This window comes from Cupressus sempervirens, chromosome 11 (genome assembly GCF_028749045.1).
Source record: "Cupressus sempervirens isolate cs-2001-9-10 chromosome 11, ASM2874904v1, whole genome shotgun sequence".
Classification (NCBI taxonomy): Eukaryota; Viridiplantae; Streptophyta; class Pinopsida; order Cupressales; family Cupressaceae; genus Cupressus; species Cupressus sempervirens.
Genome location: NC_143128.1, coordinates 89,173,294 through 89,192,990, shown reverse-complemented (window position 1 = coordinate 89,192,990; position 19,697 = coordinate 89,173,294). Strand labels below are relative to the sequence as shown.

Sequence of the window (19,697 nt, the reverse complement as noted above, 5' to 3'; positions counted from 1 at the left end):
ATCTGCAGCAGTTACTTGGACCAGTAAGAAGCAACAGGCACATGCACTCTCCTCTACAGAAGCAGAATATAGAGGAGCTGTCAAGGCAGCTTGTGAAGCAGTTTGGCTCCGACAGATGCTTGCAGATATGCATATTCCTCAAGTAGGTCCGACTTCTTTGTTTTCAGACAATCAGGGCGTACTCAAACTTGCCAAGAACCCAGTGTTTCATGAACGAACCAAGCACATCGAGCTTCATTGCCATTACATCCGATAATTAGTAGAAGATGGATCTATTCAGTTACGCTATGTTCCTACCTCAGAGCAATCAGCAGATATTTTCACTAAACCCCTTGGTCCTGACAAGTTTGTTAAATTCAGGGGATCTATTGGTGTAGTAAATAGATTGAGCATTAAGGGGGGGTATTAAAATAACCTTCATGTTTCCTTTTAATGCTCACTATTGTATCTTATTATATCTCTGTAAATATTAGAATGTTTCTAATATTTAGTATAGTCTAGAATAGAATGTTTCTATTCTATTCGACTCTCCTCTTTTTATATATAGATCAGTTTGATCTCTGATTAATTCATTCAATTTTTTCGCTATTTACATTTGTAACAAGCACTGCACAACAACGTGAGGACGTAGTAGAGAAAACTAGTGAAGAAAGACATCGTGAATGATGATAGAAAATAACTGTGTGTTCTTGTAGAGATAATCATTAATCTGAACCATGAATTTTTTAATCAATGCAAATAGAAAATTTCTGAAATCTCCAGAAGTGGTGAGATCTCTATTGCAGCTACCCTTTTTCAACACTCCTTAGAAAGAGAGAGATCTTCAATGTGCCTTCTCATGACAAGTGCATGTAGCTGCAATCAAAGATAATGCCAGCACAAAATCTCATAATAGATTTTAGATTTTTCAATAAAATTGTTATCTCAGAATAACGGTATTCACCAAAGCTACTCCTAGAGGGTGAATAATAACAGCATAACAGTAAAGTGATCAAATCACACACATGACTTCCACCATGCCTACTTGTCAAGGGTGGATACACCATGCTTACACATAGGGTGGAATGAGGGCTTTCACTTCAAACTTCTCTTAGAGAAGAGTGCATTTCCACCATGCCTACTCACAAAGGGTGGATCCACCATACCTTCTTACAAAGAGTGGAACGAGGGATCTCACTTCATACTTGTCTTGCAGAGAAGTTCATTAACAAGAAATGAATGATTGGAACTGAGACTCTCTCACAGCAAGAGCATCATTCTCCACAATATAAAGCTTATCCAAGCAATAGAGGTGGTCCCCATTTGCAATGGGGCAATGTTGTGAAAAGGTCACAACACTATGGAACATGCCTCGTGAAGGAAGTTGATGTTTGTAGCTGTGAACCTAAAAGATATGATTTTTAACGCCCAGTATTCCTAACACAAACTCTGTTGAAAACAGTAGCTGTGATAGAGATCAACTTACCTATAATTATTGTTGATCCAAATTCAGTCAAGTTTCTCCTAAATTGTTGTATGCATCTGTAAGAGGCTTCTGCTAAACATTCTCCTGATTATCTCATCCAGCTATGGCGTCTATCCTTATTGATTGTCTTCATTGTTCCTGCCTGTGCTTCCAAAAATTAAAGTTGGTTCACACATAATTCTATTCATGCATTGTTCAGTTCACATTCAACTTGGCTTGAGTTCTTTTCAGCTTGTTTCATGGTATTCCATGTGTGTATTGTATTATGTGGAAGGCTGTGACAATGGGACATATTTAGTAATGATTTGGCTTTCATGGCTGTCCACCTCAGCATCTATGAATGCCTTTCATCATTTCTTATGTATCGACAATCTTCATGTTCTTTGCCATCTTCATTTCTTGTGTAATGTCAAGCAGTCAAAGTCTATTATCACTGTCTTAGAAATGCTCAAGGGAGTTGAGTCTTTTCAGTATTCAAACTGACAGAGGTTACAAGAAAAGTATTATTTATTAGTAGTGTAATGCCCCCCCCCAAAGATCTTTGGAACAAGGATTCAATACAAGCCAAGATATTTTTCATTTACAAGTATGAATGCACATGACAATATCATACAGGGATCACAAAGATCGCAATGGAGGACTTCACGAACAATCCCAACAACCAATGGATCTCCAAATGCCATTGCCAAACTGACACGACCAAACTGAAGAACAAAACCAAAGACGACAACAGAACAAGAATCTTAGATCTATCGAAGCATGGAAAATTAAGCAAACCCAAAGGGTACTTAAAACACCAAATTGCGTTCCCTGAAAACCAGTGGCAATGCCCCCTATTTTTAGCTCGAGGAAACACAATTGACAATTTTTCGTGCGAGGATGTACTCCTCCACGCGAGGATGTACAACAAGCCATGCGAGGATCTGCCCAATTGGACGAGGACTTGCTTGGCCTAGCAACCAACACACCCCAAATTGGTGTTGGGTTTCGCGTGAGGATGCACTATAAGCCGCACAAGGAAACCTAACACACCACGCAAGCTTTTGCATTCTCGCGCAAGAAAGTACAATTTCATGCGAGGTTACAAAATAGCAAGCCAAAAAACATAAAGATAAAAAGGTAGGAAATAAATTTCCTCTGCACTGGGGAGTACCAGATCCACAATCGAGGCGAAGACACTAACAAAATAATCAAAAGACAGAAATTGCATCTAACCATCTAACATAGCTTGAAGGGAAATAATTGAAAGCAACATCACAATGTACAGAAGCAACATCGCAATGTACTAAAATAATAAACTAAGTGTGTGGTTCCTCCCAACTATAATAGCGTCATGAGACCTCGAAGGCCCTAGCCATCCCCCGCACGTAACATCCCAAACTGCCAACTAGATAGTTGAAACTGTCTTATGAGGACGTCACTACTAAAGCGCAATAACATCATAAGAACAGGAAATCTAACATGCTAATCCAATAAGCAAAAGATAATCCAACTAAGCAAATCACATCATCTAATCATAGGCTAAACATCATAATAAGGGAATGGGTCAAATAAACTAACATCATCTAAACATGATATCCAAGCATTCCAATGAAAGCATAAATCACAAGAAAACATATTTCGAAATCCGAAGTATCAAGTGAAAACATCCAGCACTGGTCGCACTAGGACAAAAGACCGTCTCTGTACACCGGTCCCTTGCAGTGGTGAAGGTAGCTACGCCTCCCAACCACGTAGAACCCGTAGGTCCACTCCCTCCCTGCTGACGGAGGTAATGATCCAACTACAAACACACATAAAACAAACATCCATGGCTAACACTCATGCCAAACAGTATGATGACGATTGAAACTAAGATTATGAGACAATGCAAGTACTACAGGTCCTAGTTAGACACTCAATGGACTACTAAGTAGGGGCTGACATCATGGAGAGTCGCTTGGCATCGACAAGCCCAAGCTCAAATCATGCAACTCAACTCCTTAACGGAAGGCTCTCACACATACATTTTATTATCTTAAGTTTTATTACCACCCAATATTTTTTTTAGTTAACACTTGATTAAAACTTCTGTGCGCCAATCCTCAGGAAATAGGCACAACGTTGTGAAAAAAAAGCCCCCACCATATGCTATCCTACCCTACCCATGCTCATCCAACGATGAGTGCCCGTAGGCATGCATATTCCCAACCCAACCCCAATGATCATAACTCTCGGAAATACCACGGAAGATCGTGCCTCGCAAGTCACCCGACAAATGTATCCGCACATACTCGTGTGTGGCGGACCACCAACATGAAGATCATAACACAAAGACTGGATGAGAACACAAGCAAAAGATCACTCAACCGAAAACAAGCTTGGGAGGACGGATTCTACATGAATCCCAAAGAACAATAAAACCATACATCATGAACTCACTCAACCTTGGCCTCAATCCGGGGGTATGTATTCTACACAAATCCCAATGATGCAACAAGACCAAACATCATGAACTCACTCAACAAGCCTCAATCCAGGAGTACGAATTCTACATGAATCCTAGTGTCCACGAAACAATAACAAGGGTCCAAAAGAAACAGTAACACTAGGTATAAAATCACTAAACCAAACACAAAGTCGGGAGTACAGATGCGACACACATCCCAAAGCAACATAAAAAGTGCAACAATGGTTTGACTGACATCTTACGGATAATCCAAGTCCACGACCAACATCATGCCAAGAAAACTCAAGAAAACTGGGCGACATGCAAACGGAAGCAAAAAACCTCAACTCAAAAACTTCGAAATTAAAACCCATTTGGTCTTAGAGCACAAAAGCCACAAATATCAAATAAAATTTGGGTTTGGAGTTCGTATGCAAAAACGACCAGCATAACGGTGCAAAACTCCAAACCCTCGTCCCGAAAAACAGAGAAATGCTCATACCCGCCCAACCGGGTAGACTTAGCATACAAAAACTAAGGGGAACACTAGTTCTCAGCCTCCTAACAAATGACTACCAAAAACAAAATTAGAAATGTACCTGAAACAATAAAATGGGAGAGCCCTACCTTACAGCCAAAAGGGCAAAACGAGAATTTGAACCATAAAATAAAAATCTCGCAGAAGTAGCCGAAAATCACGGCAATCTAAAGTCTCTATGAGCTAGATCCAATGAGACCGATCTTGCGACGATCCCATGCTTGTAGCTCCCACAACAAACAAAACAGTAATTCCTCATGAAGAGGATTTTGGGTTTTACTCAACTTTCTAATTCAAAAGTGAGAAGTGAGGAATTAAATTCCTTTTTCAATACTAATTCACTTTTCGAGTGAATAATCGATTAAGGCAAATAACCAACCAACCTAGTTAAACTCCGAATCGACACAAACGAAAATAGGCTATTCCTAATAATAGGAATTCATCTATGGCAAAGCTGCTAGAAATTAAATTCAATAAAATTTAAAGCCCGAAAACCCAAAATCATAGAAATTTTCTTAACAACTTTCACGACAATGCGAAACTCTAAATGAACAGAAACGCGTATTGGTCTAATCACATAATGCAAATGAGTCCAGATTTATCAAATCACTGAAAGGCTTAATTAAACAATTAAATAAGGTATGTTGACCATATAGGAACAACATTGGTAAAATATGAACAGCTGAATCACTAACTCCATGTGCCACTGCCAGGGATATAAATCCTGCACACTAAAATACATGATCAAGTGCAATTGCATATAATAACTTAGCCGAAGCAATAAAAGCATTAAATCACCTAATTGAACTATTTATTTAATTATACTAAAATAATCCTAAGTTGCCGGTACAGGTATGGGCACGGGTACGGATACGTGGGTACAGTACATGGGTACGACAATTTTTTGGGAGGGGATTGGGTACGTCCGGACAAAAAAATATAAAAATCTAAATATATATGTATAAATGCATACAACCTTAAAAGTAGAATATTAGCCATTATGTTATCTACACCAGCCAACAAGTTAAAAAAACATATTAATATTAAATAATACAATATTAAACAATAAATAAAAATTTATTAATAATATTATATTATATTATGATTTATCTATGCATAAAAAACTTAGAATTTAATTTTTAAATGTTTTAGAAACTTTTAAAACTAAAAAATATTATATAAATCTTCTATTATAAATATATATATAGTATTTTAAAGTTTAATACTATTACCATTCTAAATAAATTTAATACTATTTTAAAGTTTAATACTATTATCATAATTATACGGAATATTTAAGGTTAAATACTATTTTTAATAAAATTACCATTCTAAATAAATTTAATACTATTTTAAAGTTTAATACTATTATCATAAATATCCGTAATATTTTAAAGTTTAATACTACTACCATTCTAAATAAATTTAATACTATTTTAAAGTTTAATACTATATTCGTAAATATACGTAATATTTTAAAGTTTAATACTATTTTAAATTTTAACTATTATCCTAAATCATTCTAAATATTCCCGTAACATCTTCTTTTCCTAATTATCCTAAGTATTTTTGAGTTATGCATTTTAAATAGATTTTAAAAAATCTTAAATTTCCTAATTATCCTTAGTATTTTTGAGTTATACATTTAAAATAGATATAAAAAAATCTTAAATTATCTTAAAAATCCCCATTACCTAAATCAATTTAAAACTTTATAAAATTTCTTTCAAAGCTACCGCACACAGGTTGCTCCGTAGTCGCAGCTACCATTTCCAGAATGCAAACAAGGCGAATGTTTGCACGGCCGTGCAATGGATTTGAACAGATACCGTCTGCAGTCATTACTGTGTGCAATAGATAGAAAGGAAAGAGGAGGGCTTTAGCTGCGAGATTTTAGAGTTATCGAATGTGAACAAGAGGTTTTATATAACACGTCACCCTCATTCGTCAGAAAACAAATTCAAAACACCACATCAACAATCAAATTCAAAGTCAAATCGAGACATCAGGAAAAAAAGTCCAGATACAGGTTGCAAAAGTTGCATATGATTCAGGCTTTGAAAAATCGAACCCTATCGGATTCCATGGCGATTTTCCAAGGTATCTGATTTTGATATGTACCGTACTAGGATTTGAAGGAAATTTCTGAAGTACCAGTAACTTAGAAATAATCTATCTACATCACTCACGTTCACAATAGCATAATGAAGCAAGAATGAAGTAAATAACCATAGCATTAAATCCATCACATAACATAATCAAAGATATGTCCAAATACAGGATAACCAGATATCATCACAAAACATACTGTCATCTCAAAATGGCATCATTATGTAAATATGATCAACTAAACAACATAGTATTCTAACATCTATGATATTGAAATTGAAGTATAACATCTGACCCTCAGGTCATCTCAAATGTAAAACATAACATGAGAAACAAGTATCTCTTGGATCGAAATATAGCAAGGTAATTATATGCAACCCATAACCAATAAATCCAACATGGACAATCCATTTCTAATCATTTAAGCATTTTATAATGGTTGTCTACTTAACATAAAAAGGCACTTAAAACACATAAGTGAACACAATCATAAACATGACTAACCACTGCTACAAGAACCTAGTCCAGTGTAGCAGGATAAAAGTACACAGTGCAATCTCTGCACACATCTCAGGGTAATCACAGAACAACATTATGATACCACATTGATCCTGCTGATCATTGGCACAAACCTCTGTGAGCCATATAGCACATCATAATCTCATAAATCAGCCACAAGCATAATCAAAGCAACTGGTACAGTAACCTAAATCTAATCACCTCAAGGGTGTAGACCACTCATGGTCCTAATCACGATCCCTTCTCAAGGAGAGATTGACCAAGTTGCATCCATTGGGATGACTTACATAAGTCAAATGGGAGAGGCACTACAAGCAGAGACTATTTGGGTTGGTCGATATGTTTTTGCCATATTCATGTGTTGGAAAAGATATAAATAAATATATCGTGCGAGTATTTTTTCTGGAGAATTTGAGAGAAGATTCTCAAATTTGGCCGTGATCATATAGGCAGAAGTTTACAGTGTGAAGAATAAATAGAAGCTGTTCAATCTGGTATTGATTGTATACTTTCTGGTTATATTTTAGTACTGTTGTAATTGATGTGCTTCATCCAGCAGAGAGCAATATTTGTGTTCTGATTTATATTTGTTCATTCTGGGATTATGAGTGTGCTATATCAGAGGTTTTTGTATTCTTTTTTGATATTTTGATTGATCAAGTTTGATTCTATGATAAACTTTGATTTGTAATTTCTTCTGAGATTTTAAATAAAGAGATTGCGTTTTGGTGGGCTGAATTATAAACTTTGATTTGTAATTTCTTCTGAGATTCTAAATAAAGAGATTGCGTTTTGGTGGGCTGAATTGTTTCCCTCAGCAAGGAGGGGTTTTCCCAGGATAATTGTTATTGTCTTGTTCTTGGATTCTTTTATTTGTTCATCTACTTTCTGGTTCAGAATTCAACAAACCCTCTATGTTTATCTGTACACATAGGGCAAGGTCACTTCTAAATGTTTTGAACAGGTTTCTTTCAGAATCAGTAGAACAGTGATGTTTAGATCTAGAACTTCTGTAAATATATGTTGTTTTGGTGTTTTTCTGATAATAAAATAATAGAACAGCACTGGAAAATAGGAACAAGTAATTGCGAACCCTCAACAACTTCTCCGTCAACATTTGTGATTGGATCTGAATTCTATTATATTAAAACAAGAATTGATTTACAAACCTTAGGTATTGAAAATATGTAATTCTGCACATACAATGAAACAGAAAAATATGATGGTCCCAAGGACAAACTGGATGCTGCTATGGCAGTGTTCATCAGCACTGTGAGAATGGGCAGCAAATAACAGGTCTGTTATCAGCATCTAATGTCTACAAAATTTCTGAACATGCATAAACTATGTGATCAGATCTGGAAAGTGCAACAAAACTCTAAACTGCATGGCCTTGGCCTGTGATGAAGACTGATAGATGGAGGCTGCCGGGGAAGCAAACAGGTGGCTGGAAAACAGTTTGAAAACAGCAGTTCATAATGTATCAAAGCATCCTTATGCTGGTGCCACAGTATAAACTTCGAAAGTGCTGTTCTCTCATCCTAAAAGGGCAGACAATATTGTATGCCCTTTGGAAAATCCACTTTAAGTTGGTATGTACTATACTACAATCCAAGTGCTCCACAAATAAGGAGAAATTCGGCAACTAAATATGCATCAGTGTCAAAGCAACAAATTATATGATAATTCAACTCTGAAATCAGTTGTGATGCCTCCTAGTATCTGCATTCAAATCAAGTTGCCCAATTTGGAAGCTTGAAGAAAATTACCAGATCTGCAACTTGAATGAAATCACTTGATTCAACTCGAATGCAATCTCTGTAGGGAGATGCCCTAGATGGAAATTAAGATTTTTGCCCCCAATACCAAAAATGAAGTCCAAGAGGGTTTTTATTCCTCCAAGATCTCTGAACCGCCAAGTGTTTTTATTCTTGGTTGTGAAGTCATAAACAAACACGTGAAAGTTTAAAAATGTTAAATGAAATGCCCCTTCTCAAACTCTCTAATTTGGGCCTATGATTTAAACTTCCCTCTAAAAGTTCTTGAAAAAACTAGTTTTGGTTAATTATGAGAATATTATTAAGTTGCCTCTTAAAACTAAGATTACTGGGCTTAGCTTAAAATACTATTACTAATCATTTCTCTTGCTTTAGTCTAAAAGTTCTTGAAAAAACTAGTTTTGGTTAATTATGAGAATATTATTAAGTTGCCTCTTAAAACTAAGATTACTGGGCTTAGCTTAAAATACTATTACTAATCATTTCTCTTGCTTTAGTCTCTAGTCTATGAAAGTGAGAATAGGGGACACGGCAAAAAGAAAATATGTTGGCTGGGATAATAGTGCAACATTGGCTTCATAATAAATCTATTTCAGCGAGTCTCACCAAAACTGCCAGATAGTTGGTAATTTGCTGATTAATTTATATTCTTGGTGTCAACTGACTTCTTTGAAAATCAACGGCCAAGATGATTTTTTTAAAAGTTAGTTAGGATGGACAAGGATTTCTTCTAGCATGTGGAGGAGGTCATGATCTATTGTTGGGAATTTTGGATAATATATAATTATTTGATTGGAAGGCTTAGCATGAGCAGTCTGCATGACACAACGCTTTTCTAATGGATTTCGTTGCAGATAGTCTTATTAATGCATTTCCTATTATGACGAGTCGGGGAATTTTAGATTGCATTGTATAACAAGTAGACAGTAGTATGATTTAGAGGACTTGTAATGCAGATATTGTAAATGAGAAAGCCAATTGAAGCTGGTATTATTGATTGAGGAGCAGATATCTGATAAACTTGTAGATGTATATTTCCACTTGCCTATCAATTGTTATTGAAGTCAAGTGGATGGTTATATTTCCAGCGGCATCACCATTTGTTGCATATGTTTGGTATTTGAGAAGAGTGTGTACAAGTCTAACTCTTATGACATCGTTGTATTTGTGAAGTTATTGATTTTCAAGCACATGTATATGCTTTTAAATAAATAAAACTCGTACATAGTAGAAGTCACAAGTTATATCCTCAGCATATAGAATATTTTCTAGAATGTCGAATCTGCATTCAATATTTGTAATATTTTTTTCTTGCTGGCAATATTATGTTAATTGGACAATAACACCCTTGTGCTTTTTGTTTTGTGAACTGCTCTTATAATTTTATGACCTTCAGGGTTCTTGCACACAGTGGTCTGTCTCTGAATGATCCACTTCCTGGAAGTGAAAATCTACAAGTTACATTGGGAGAAGCATTGATGGCTCCAACTGTAATATATGTAATGGAGGTACAATAAGATTCTTGAGTTCATTATTTTCTGATAATTGATCACCTTTGCTTCATGTATTGCATAATAAGTATATTCTAAAAGCTTAGATACCTTTTAGGTTCTGGATGTGGTGGCTAGAGGAGTTGTCAAAGGTATTGCTCATATAACTGGAGGGGGCTTCACTGATAACATTCCTCGTATACTTCCAAAAGGACTTGGAGCTGTTGTGACAACAAACACGTGGGAAGTGCCTGAAATTTTCAAATGGATACAAAAGGTATTTAGATAGGGCCGATAATCAGGCTGAATTGAGAACTGATTCTATGGTTTTTTTGACATATTAATTCTACTTAGCACATTGTGGGACCATGGAAATTGTGCAGACTGGAGGTATTGAGGACTCAGAGATGCGGCGAACTTTTAATATGGGTATTGGCATGGTCCTTGTGGTCAGCAAGGAAACAGCAATGACTATTCTATCAGAGGGAGACAAAAACACTTATATGATTGGCCATGTTGTGGAAGGTGAAGGTGTAATTTACAAGTGATTCTAGTGATCATATGTAATCTTCTACCACTGTTTTGCAATTGTTTGTAGTATAATACATGAGTAGTCCCAGTTACTAACATTTTCAGGAGTATAATTTGGACTCGAGCATTTAATGTTGTATAGGCGGCATATTGTTTGAATGTTGTTGGAGATGAAAGAACTTTCAGATGTCTTCGTGTAATATATTGTTTTAACATTTTAAGGTTAGATCTTACCAGGTCATCATCTTTCACTGTTCTAATTAGTAACTTTGGTATCCTTATGTGTAATTGGTTATTTGTTTTCTAATGTTGTGTGGCATTCTCCTAGGCTTTAATTTTTTGTTACTGCAAGACTGTCAAAAGGGATAGTCATGTTTACATATGATTTTCTCTTGTTTTAGCATTTCTTATTGTGAAATAATAAATATAGATAGTTTGGGATGGAGAAATGAGAACAGATGATTTTTAAGTGTTTACTCTTGAATATATGGGAAAACTTATGCAGCCCAATAAATTACATCTTTATTTATTTTTTACAATTTTGTGCAAAAAGCTCCCAGTTTTCTTCATCCATAACAAAACAATGTAATTTTGTGGTGACGATCCTAGCTTTTTATTTATTTTATTTTGAAATATGGAAATCACAACATCAACATGCAAATAAAGGTACTTGCTGCCATAATGTTGTTCTGATATTGGTTTTCAATGCACAGATCACTTCAGTTACAAGTTTCCTTGGTTAATTAAAGTTTAAACATTCAAAATCTACGTTACCGGATTCGGACCTTGGAGCTCAAGTCCGGGTCCGGGTCCGGGTCCAGATTCAAGCTCGGGTCCGCAGCTGGTCTAGGCAGGGACCGTGTTTGGGCCTGTGGGTCTGCGCAGGCAGACCCACAGGCCCAAACACGGACCCTGCCTGGACCCACCGTGGACCCGGGCGAATCCGGGAGGACCCATGGCATGTGGGGCCATAAAGTGGCCATAAAAACATTAAAAAATGAGTTATTGGTTTTTTTTTGCAAACCCTAAAGTAAGGCATATTAGATACTTCTCATTCATCTAATCTCTCATTTGCTTTCTCATTTTGCTCTCTCATTTTGGTGTGGCCATTTTGCAAGTTTGAAGAGAAGGTTGTAGAGATTATTTGTGGAGTCTCAAATCTTTTAAATAATCAGTGCTGAGTGTTCCAGGTATGCATTTGATCCTTTTGCTTCTTTCATAGTTTGTTTTTCGTTTTTTTAATATTTATTGTTCTAAATTTTCATAAGTTCTGAAATATTTTAAATTTTTTTCTTTTTAATAGATTTCAAGAATCATAGAATGAGTAATCAGGGTTTAGTGGGTGGGGTGGGGTCCCAAAGATTTAAAATTGATAAAAGCTCTCCTTTGTGGAAGTATACAAGAAGAATTGAGCAATGTGTTGGAGAGGGAGGGTATATATGGAAATGCAATTTTTGCCAAAACTAATATAGAAGCTCATATTACCGGGTTAAACATCATTTGATAGGCCCACTAGGTCAAGGGATTAGCATGTGTGAGAGGCCCCCAGAGGGAGGTAAAAAAGGGTTGCCGGCTTCTCAAATAGTAGGCATGTTAAAAGAACAACAAGAGGCTGATAGGTTAGTGTCAAAGGCAAAAAAAGATAAATTAAAGCAAAAACCACCAGCACCACCCTCTCAAACAACCACCGGACCACATCCCTTCCTACCTACCCCATCTATGGATGAAGATGAAATAGAAACACCCCCATTCCACAAGAGAGGCCCATTAGATAAGCATTTGCAAAATAAAAAGAGAGAAAATGCTGACATAAAGATTGGGCATTGCCTCATTACGAATGGTGTTTCATTCAATCTAGTGAGATCACCTTATTGGAGAGAGATGGTGCAAGCAATAAATGAAGCACCTTGTGGTTACCGAGCCCCTGGATATGAAAAGTTGAGAACCACCATATTGCATAATGAGAGAAAAAATGTAAAAAACTGCCTCAAACCAATAAGAGATTCTTGGATCCAAATGGGGTTGAGCATTGTCTTTGATGGATGGAAAGATTGCAAAAACCATCCATTAATAAATGTGATTGCTGTTTGCCCCAAGGGGGCAATGTTTTTGAGGGTGGCTGATTGTGAAGGGCAGGTAAAGGATGCAAATTTTATTGCCGAACTTCTCATTGAATCCATAGAGTCCGTGGGAGTTGACAATGTTGTCCAAGTAATAATGGACAATGCTAACGTTTGTAAGGCTGCAGGTGCTTTGGTAGAAGCACGATATAAGCATATCTTTTGGACACCATGCACTGTCCACTCCTTGCACTTGGTGATGAAAGCAATTGACACCCAAATTGAATGGGTGAAAAAAGTGTATGAGGGTGAGCAGATCCAAATGTTTGTGACAAACCACCATATGTCACAAGCAATTTTCAAAACTTTCTCTTGCTTGGAATTATTGAAGGAAATTTTAAACTTTATTTAGCTTCATTTATCATTTTAATTTTTGTGTCATACTTTACATAATTTAATACATATTTTTAAATTTTTGTGTTGTTTACATATTTGATATTTGAAATGTGTTATTATATTAACTTACAATTTGAATTATCATGGTAATAGGTTGCTGAAACAAGGTTTGCTTCACACACAATCGTCCATAGGTGACTTGTGAGGGTGAAAGAAGCATTGTGTCAAATGGTTATTAACAACAAACGGAGTGGATGGAAGCAAGCCGATACAAAAAGGGCTAAAATTGAAAAGGATTTGATCTTGAGTGATGATTTTTGGAATAGGGTGGAATATGCATTAGAACTTACCAAGCCCATCATGTCTATGCTTCAGTGTGCTAACATTGATGAGCCTTGTTTGGGGGACATATGATGCCATGGACTCCATGCTAGAAAGAATGAAATCAATAAGTTTAAATTTTTATACAATACTTTATCCTTGTTTATTGAGAGATTTTGATTTTTGATTTTAATTAAGTTATTAACACTACATCAAGATAACTTACATGTACATCATTTGACATCCCAGGTCATTCAGAGGAGAGAGTAGGATCCTGAGGATACCTTGTACAATAAGGTGAAGAAAATTGTTCTACATCGCTAGAACAAGATGACACTTTTACACCTCTTGGCATATGCACTTTCTTCTAGATATTATAGCGGTGAAATATTTTATATTCCTGGTAGAGTGGCACCACACAAAGATCCTGAAGTTTCTATTGGGTATAAGAGGGCATTTAGCAGGCTCTTTAGTGATCCTGATGTGGCATCGAATGTTAGGAGAGAGTTTGTAGATTCTGTCTCAGGCAAAAATGCAGACCCTGATGCAATCAATGACCAAAGTAGAATGGATGCCATTGGATGGTGGTACTTACATGGGCAAAGTTACATGTACCTCCAACCTCTTGCCATTAAGATCTTGTCACAATTATGTATTTAAATTTTTTTTCCTTTTTTTATGGCCACTTAGCTTGTTGAATTAGCACTCTTAAATTCCTATTGTATTGTAAAATTACAATTTCTTTTTTTTTAAAAATCGTGTTGGTTGTCTCTCTAGGTTGCGAGCTCTTCTGCTACTGAGTGTATAAAGGAGTACACTCAGTGAAGCATAACTGGTTGGGTTCGAAGAAAGTAGAGGACTTTGTATTTATTCACAACAACTGACGCCTCCTATCATGCAAGGATCCAGGATATAAGAAGGGACCAGAGAAGTTGTCGGATGTGCTACCTGAGACTTTTCACTTGGATATGACTTTCAAGGATATATCTAGAATTGCCTTGCTAGATGTTGAGGAGGACGAGGAGGAGGATGTGGTTGCATCTGGAGCTAGTGGAACCGATTTGGGTTCCAATGATGAGGAAAATGATATAGATGAGGATGAAGCCATTGATCCTTCATATTTTGATGACCCATTTGACCCTTAAAGGGCATTTGCATCTTTGATAAACTATGTTTAAACATTTGTCATTGACTCATTTATGATTTTTCACCATGTTTCAAACTTTATTAAATTATAATTTATTATCTATCAATCTGATGAAGTAGTCTATGTTTTGAAATTCCATTTTGCATTTTAATAATTCAATGTATGATTTTAATTTTTATTTACAACATTAACATAGATTAAGGAGTGAATATTTAATGTTTATCTTTGACATTTGGCATTGATCAATAATCAAGTAACATTGATATATTCATACTATGAAATGACTTAGTATGTTAGTTTTACAACTATGCAATTTTGTTTTTGCATATATATATATATATACTCACGAACCCACCCATGAACCCAAATGGGGAATTTTGTTTTTGCCCGAACCCATGAACCCAAACCCCGAACCCGAATCTGTCCCCAAACCCGAATCGGCAACTTAGTTCAAAACTGATACTTACAGTACATAGAATAGATATACATTTGAAACCCAACCTGAATTTCCTGATAACAGGGACAAGTGCAGCTGTTGCAGGTTCGATGATGAACCAAAACTGCTGCTAACACTCAGTTGAAGAAGGATATTTTGCTCATCACCTTTCCCTACTCAACCTGCACTTACCATGGTCTGAGTTGAAGTTGCATGTCTGAATAACATATGGAACACCTTATAAAGTGGCTGGTGTGATTGTGAACAAGTCTGCTATATAAATCTGAGCATCTAGTAGGTCAAATAAATCCAAATAGCAGAAAATAATGGCTGAACGGAGTGTGCTGCCATACCTTGAATAAAGAGATAAAAAAGGTGTTGGTAATAATCAGAACTGAATTTCACTGATATCAATTCATGGTCGGGTCTGTAGCTATTTCTAGTGCTGGAAAGAACACCAACTAGACTGGTTGCTCCTAAACCACTCCAAAATGATAATAGGCAGAGTCCACACCTCTAGACACCTCATGCACACACTCTAAACTCATCATTTGCTTCAGAAATTAATACTACAGGTCTTTTAATAGGTAACAAAAGAAGAAACCTTCAAGGTCATATCTAAAACTTTTTAATGCATGTAAATCCGCTCCTCAAATACCGAGCTTCTCCTAGCAACCTTCAAATAGCACAAACCTCACAACCCAACAGTCTGAGCTATATATATATATATTTTCTCAGTCATGTAACTTGGAGTATAGCTCTAGAATAGCAGTGTTGGCTAGTTTATAATGTTCGTACACATAATCTTCAGCAATTCAAGAGAGAAAGGTCTGAAATCAATAACCAATGCCAAGGCACCTCCAGCAATGAATGGAAATGCCCCTTAACCTTCAGATGCCCCTAACGCTTTGACCCAATTCCCAATGAAATATTAATTTGTACAGTCAATGAAGGTATCAACAAACCCCTCCAAATTGTATCGTTAGTCACTGAAGTTTCAATTCAAGTGGAAATCCTATACATTCTTTGCAAAATGAAAGTACAAACCAACTCAATTGCCACCGACTTAGAACATTGCAAAATCTTCATTTCCAAAACCTTGGATGAACAAACACCGTGAATACAACGATGATTCTTGAGCAGAGTCACTTCAAACCAGTTTGGGGTTGTCTTTCAGTTAGGAAACCAGTAACCAAAAGAGATTTTGTCCTCAACTGGTCCTTGGAAGAACTCGCAGGTTCAATCCAGTAGTATTTGGGTATGTGTAAACTTTAGCCTATCCAATGAGAGGCCAAGACTTCCTTTTATAGCTTTGGAAGAAAAATAATTCCATCTGAAATTAATATAATACATTTTACACACAAAACACTTTTTGCAAATATTAAAATGTCTCATGTCAGGTCCCTTCCTCTTGGTGTCCACTTTAGGGGGACATAATGTGTTTTATAAAAATATAGTAGTAAAATAACATAGCATTTCTATTAGAACTTGATATTTTAAACACTCGAGTCATTGCCAAGGCATAGGAAATCAAATATGGACATGGAGGAAATAAAATAGGGGTGCTCTATAAGTTTGGAGAAGACCTTGGGAGTTAAAAATAAAATGCTTGTCAATAATTTTTGCAATCTTAAAAACACTATCTGAGCTCCCAAGTCACCAACGAAGACTATAAATACTGAACCTGCATCCTCCAAGAAGTATGGAGTTCTGCTTGGTACCTCCAAAAGCCTTTGGGGAAGCTCATAAGCTAACCACAAGCTCAAAGACAAAATTATATATGTTAGGACATTACAAATTTTGGAGCTCTCACATATTGCATACAACTTAGGTAAAATGTAATGTCTCCTCTTGAGACCTTACATAATTAAGCCGATAGGTTTAATTGTATGCCGGTTTTTACATTTTTTGGTCGGAAAATTGTCAGTCCCTATGGTTAAAATTTATTTTTGACTATCTAAAAACGTTTTCGAACTGTTTAAATTATTTCCTATATTTAGACTTATTTATTTCCATTCTTATACAAGATAAACTATAGAAATAAATGAAATCTGTCTTTTTCCCTTTCTATTTCCATTCGATTTGTTGCATCACATTTCTCATTAATTAGTTTTTTTCTATGGTTTCATGTGTAGCCTTCATTGCAAAATTGTTTTTTAATATGTAAACCCTTCACTCGCCCTCTAATGGCCTTGTTAGATGTGAAATGTGAGAATTTCAGGCATGCGGATATCCCATTGAATGCCAGAAAGGCCCTCAATATATGGTTGTTGATTCACACTCACCAGCGAAGATGTACGTGCCTCAGACGAACACATGCCAAAATAGGAACTCACGAGTTGGTATGAAATCTCCTTCATGAAATATGCTGCAACTCGCTCCATGCAATTTATGTATGGTGTTGTGAGTTCCATGAGTTGAGGAAGGATTGTGTTGGCTAACTCATGTTGTTTGTTGAAACGGCCTCTGCAGTTTGTAAGAGCAGGGATGACAAGTGGAGAGAGGCCTTGATCTTCATCTCTGTCCCACAAGTTCACATTTCAGCCTTCAAATTCTTCTCTTCTTGATCCCTTTCCTTGGTGGTCATCCCACCCTTTTGAGTACTCAATTGGGTGATGCCCTTGTTTCATCAATCTCAGTTCACCCCACCTTGGAATGTCCCTCAAATCTCCGAGCTCATGTAGCAAGAAGTAAGACACCCAAATCCCATGGTGGACAGAATTTGTCATTCCATGGCGTTTCTTTATGTGAAGCCTTTGTTTTTGCTCACCAGCAAATCCATTAGCCTCTCAGAATCATAACAAACAGAGTCCCCTGCCTGCAAGATTGAATTCGTGGCTTTTGGGGACCGAGAATCTAGGCAGGCAAGAGAAAACTGGGCTTTCTCAATTAGATGCCTACATGAGAGGTTTCACAAAAGACAATCATATGACAACAATTTGTCTGCGTTTAATGTAGTAGCAGGAGCATAGTCCTAGCAAAAGCTTGCTTGTACAGTCAAACAGGAGCTCGAGCTTGGGGCATTAATGGCTGCTACACTCGAGCGAGTCGATTTTTCATATAAACAAAGAAGAAATATTTCTCAGCAAGCTGCAAAATTTTTTTTTGATGAATAGTCCTTTTCTATTAATAAAAATATACTAAGAATACAATTCACAAAAAAGGGGCCAGGGGATACAAGATCACCCTGCGAAAGAGTTCACATGGCTGAAGCCGAACTTAAACACACGGCCTTGGTCGGAAACAACAACTATTCATCAAAAAAAAAAACATAAGCATCCTCAGGCTACCAAAGCAGTGTCAGCTGAGGGAGGAGGATCATCTTTATTAGGAAAACCCCATGCATCAGTGGGATTGTGGGGCGGGCTGGGAACAGACTAGCTGTCATCAGCAGTAGCAGGATTAGTGGCAGTCTCCGCATCTGTAACCTTGGGCAACGGAGGAGAAATCGCCAAGGCCAGGTGAGGATACTTTTCAAAATGCACTTGCCGAGGACTAGGAGGAGGAGTCGGGGACCAGCCAAAACCCCCACGGGGGGGGGGGGGGAAGCAGAGCGGTGCCTCCATCTGCCATCACCACCACTGGGAGAGCGGTGGTGAGAAGCCTGGGAGCACGGTGTGTGTGAGTGGCGGCCTGAGGACTGGCGCCGAGAGCGGCGACATGAGGCGTTGAGACATCAGCCGAAGCATCAGGAGGCACTCTGCCAATAGTGCAGGGAGCATTGCCCCATTGATTTAACAACTCCTGCAGGTGAGCAACTTCTAGGGCAACCTTGTTAGCTTGCACTTGGATCTGCATAATAACATTGTTACAAATGCATGCCTTAGTGTACATAGCAATGTTAACATCCAAAAAACTATGAGTGAACAAAACAATATTCCTATCTTTCCACAGAGAAAACAAAATTTCCATCCCGAAGGTATGCCAAATCTAGGTGAACTTCCGAGAAATTTTGGGGGAATCATGTGCCATGAAAATGGTTCGGGCCTAAAAGGCTTGAAAAAATCATGAATCCAGTGACAATAATTTTGAGCACGCTTACAAAACCAGAATATATGCAAAAAGGACTCTAGTTGACCATAGAAAGGGCATCTGGGATTAGGAACCCCAATGTGCTTGAGCCGAGGCCCCAAGGGAAGACCTTGGAAGGCAAGGCACCAAGCAAAGTGGGCAATCTTGGGTGCTGTAATAGCACTCCAAATGGTGTCAAAATGTTTTCTCCATTGAGAAAGCGAAGATTGCAAATGCCAGCGCTGGTTAAGCGTGTCCACCATCGGAAGATGGGGTGAAAGCCATCTGTACCCCATATTGGGCTTGTAATTGGAAAATGGAGTGGCAGGATACCACTTCCAATCATGCCACCAAGGACGGACAATCTGAATCCCCACTTTATGAACTAAGTGCATAGGGATGGAAGACAACAGGAGGTCAAAAGTTGGCCGATTTGTACGAACGAGGCAGTACTGGACTTGCAAATCT

General features: G+C 37.2%; 2 protein-coding genes across 4 annotated transcripts in view; both read left to right on the top strand.

Annotated features, from left to right (window-relative positions):
• LOC149528359 (phosphoribosylformylglycinamidine cyclo-ligase, chloroplastic-like) overlaps window positions 1-11,118 on the top strand; it is a 45,855-nt gene extending 34,737 nt beyond the window's left edge. For both annotated transcript variants that reach the window (XM_089811800.1, XM_089811801.1), the window contains 3 exons: window positions 10,234-10,345; window positions 10,446-10,604; window positions 10,711-11,118. In XM_089811800.1, the coding sequence (XP_089667926.1) occupies window positions 10,234-10,345; window positions 10,446-10,604; window positions 10,711-10,875 (436 nt within the window). In that variant the 3' untranslated portion in view covers window positions 10,876-11,118. The remainder of the gene's footprint in view (window positions 1-10,233; window positions 10,346-10,445; window positions 10,605-10,710) is intronic.
• A 753-nt stretch (window positions 11,119-11,871) lies between these two features.
• LOC149528358 (uncharacterized) lies at window positions 11,872-14,915 on the top strand. 2 transcript variants are annotated; one of them, XM_089811802.1, is made up of 3 exons: window positions 11,872-12,048; window positions 13,468-14,246; window positions 14,413-14,915. In XM_089811802.1, the coding sequence occupies exons 2-3, from the start codon at window positions 13,966-13,968 to the stop codon at window positions 14,441-14,443; spliced, it is 312 nt and encodes a 103-aa protein (XP_089667928.1). In that variant the 5' UTR covers window positions 11,872-12,048; window positions 13,468-13,965; the 3' UTR covers window positions 14,444-14,915. The 2 variants fall into 2 exon arrangements, 1 of the variants encoding a protein (XP_089667928.1); XR_016359234.1 differs by lacking the exon at window positions 11,872-12,048 and having other exon boundaries at window positions 12,146-14,246.
• The last annotated feature ends 4,782 nt before the right edge of the window (window positions 14,916-19,697 follow it).

What these genes read in the sequence shown, in the direction of transcription:
- LOC149528358 (XM_089811802.1), top strand. Translation starts at nt 13,966, where the DNA reads ATGACACTTTTACACCTCTTGGCATATGCACTTTCTTCTAGATATTAT. An exon ending in TTACATGGGCAAAGTTACAT is followed by an intron (nt 14,247 to 14,412) that starts GTACCTCCAACC and finishes TTGTCTCTCTAG; the next exon opens with GTTGCGAGCTCTTCTGCTAC.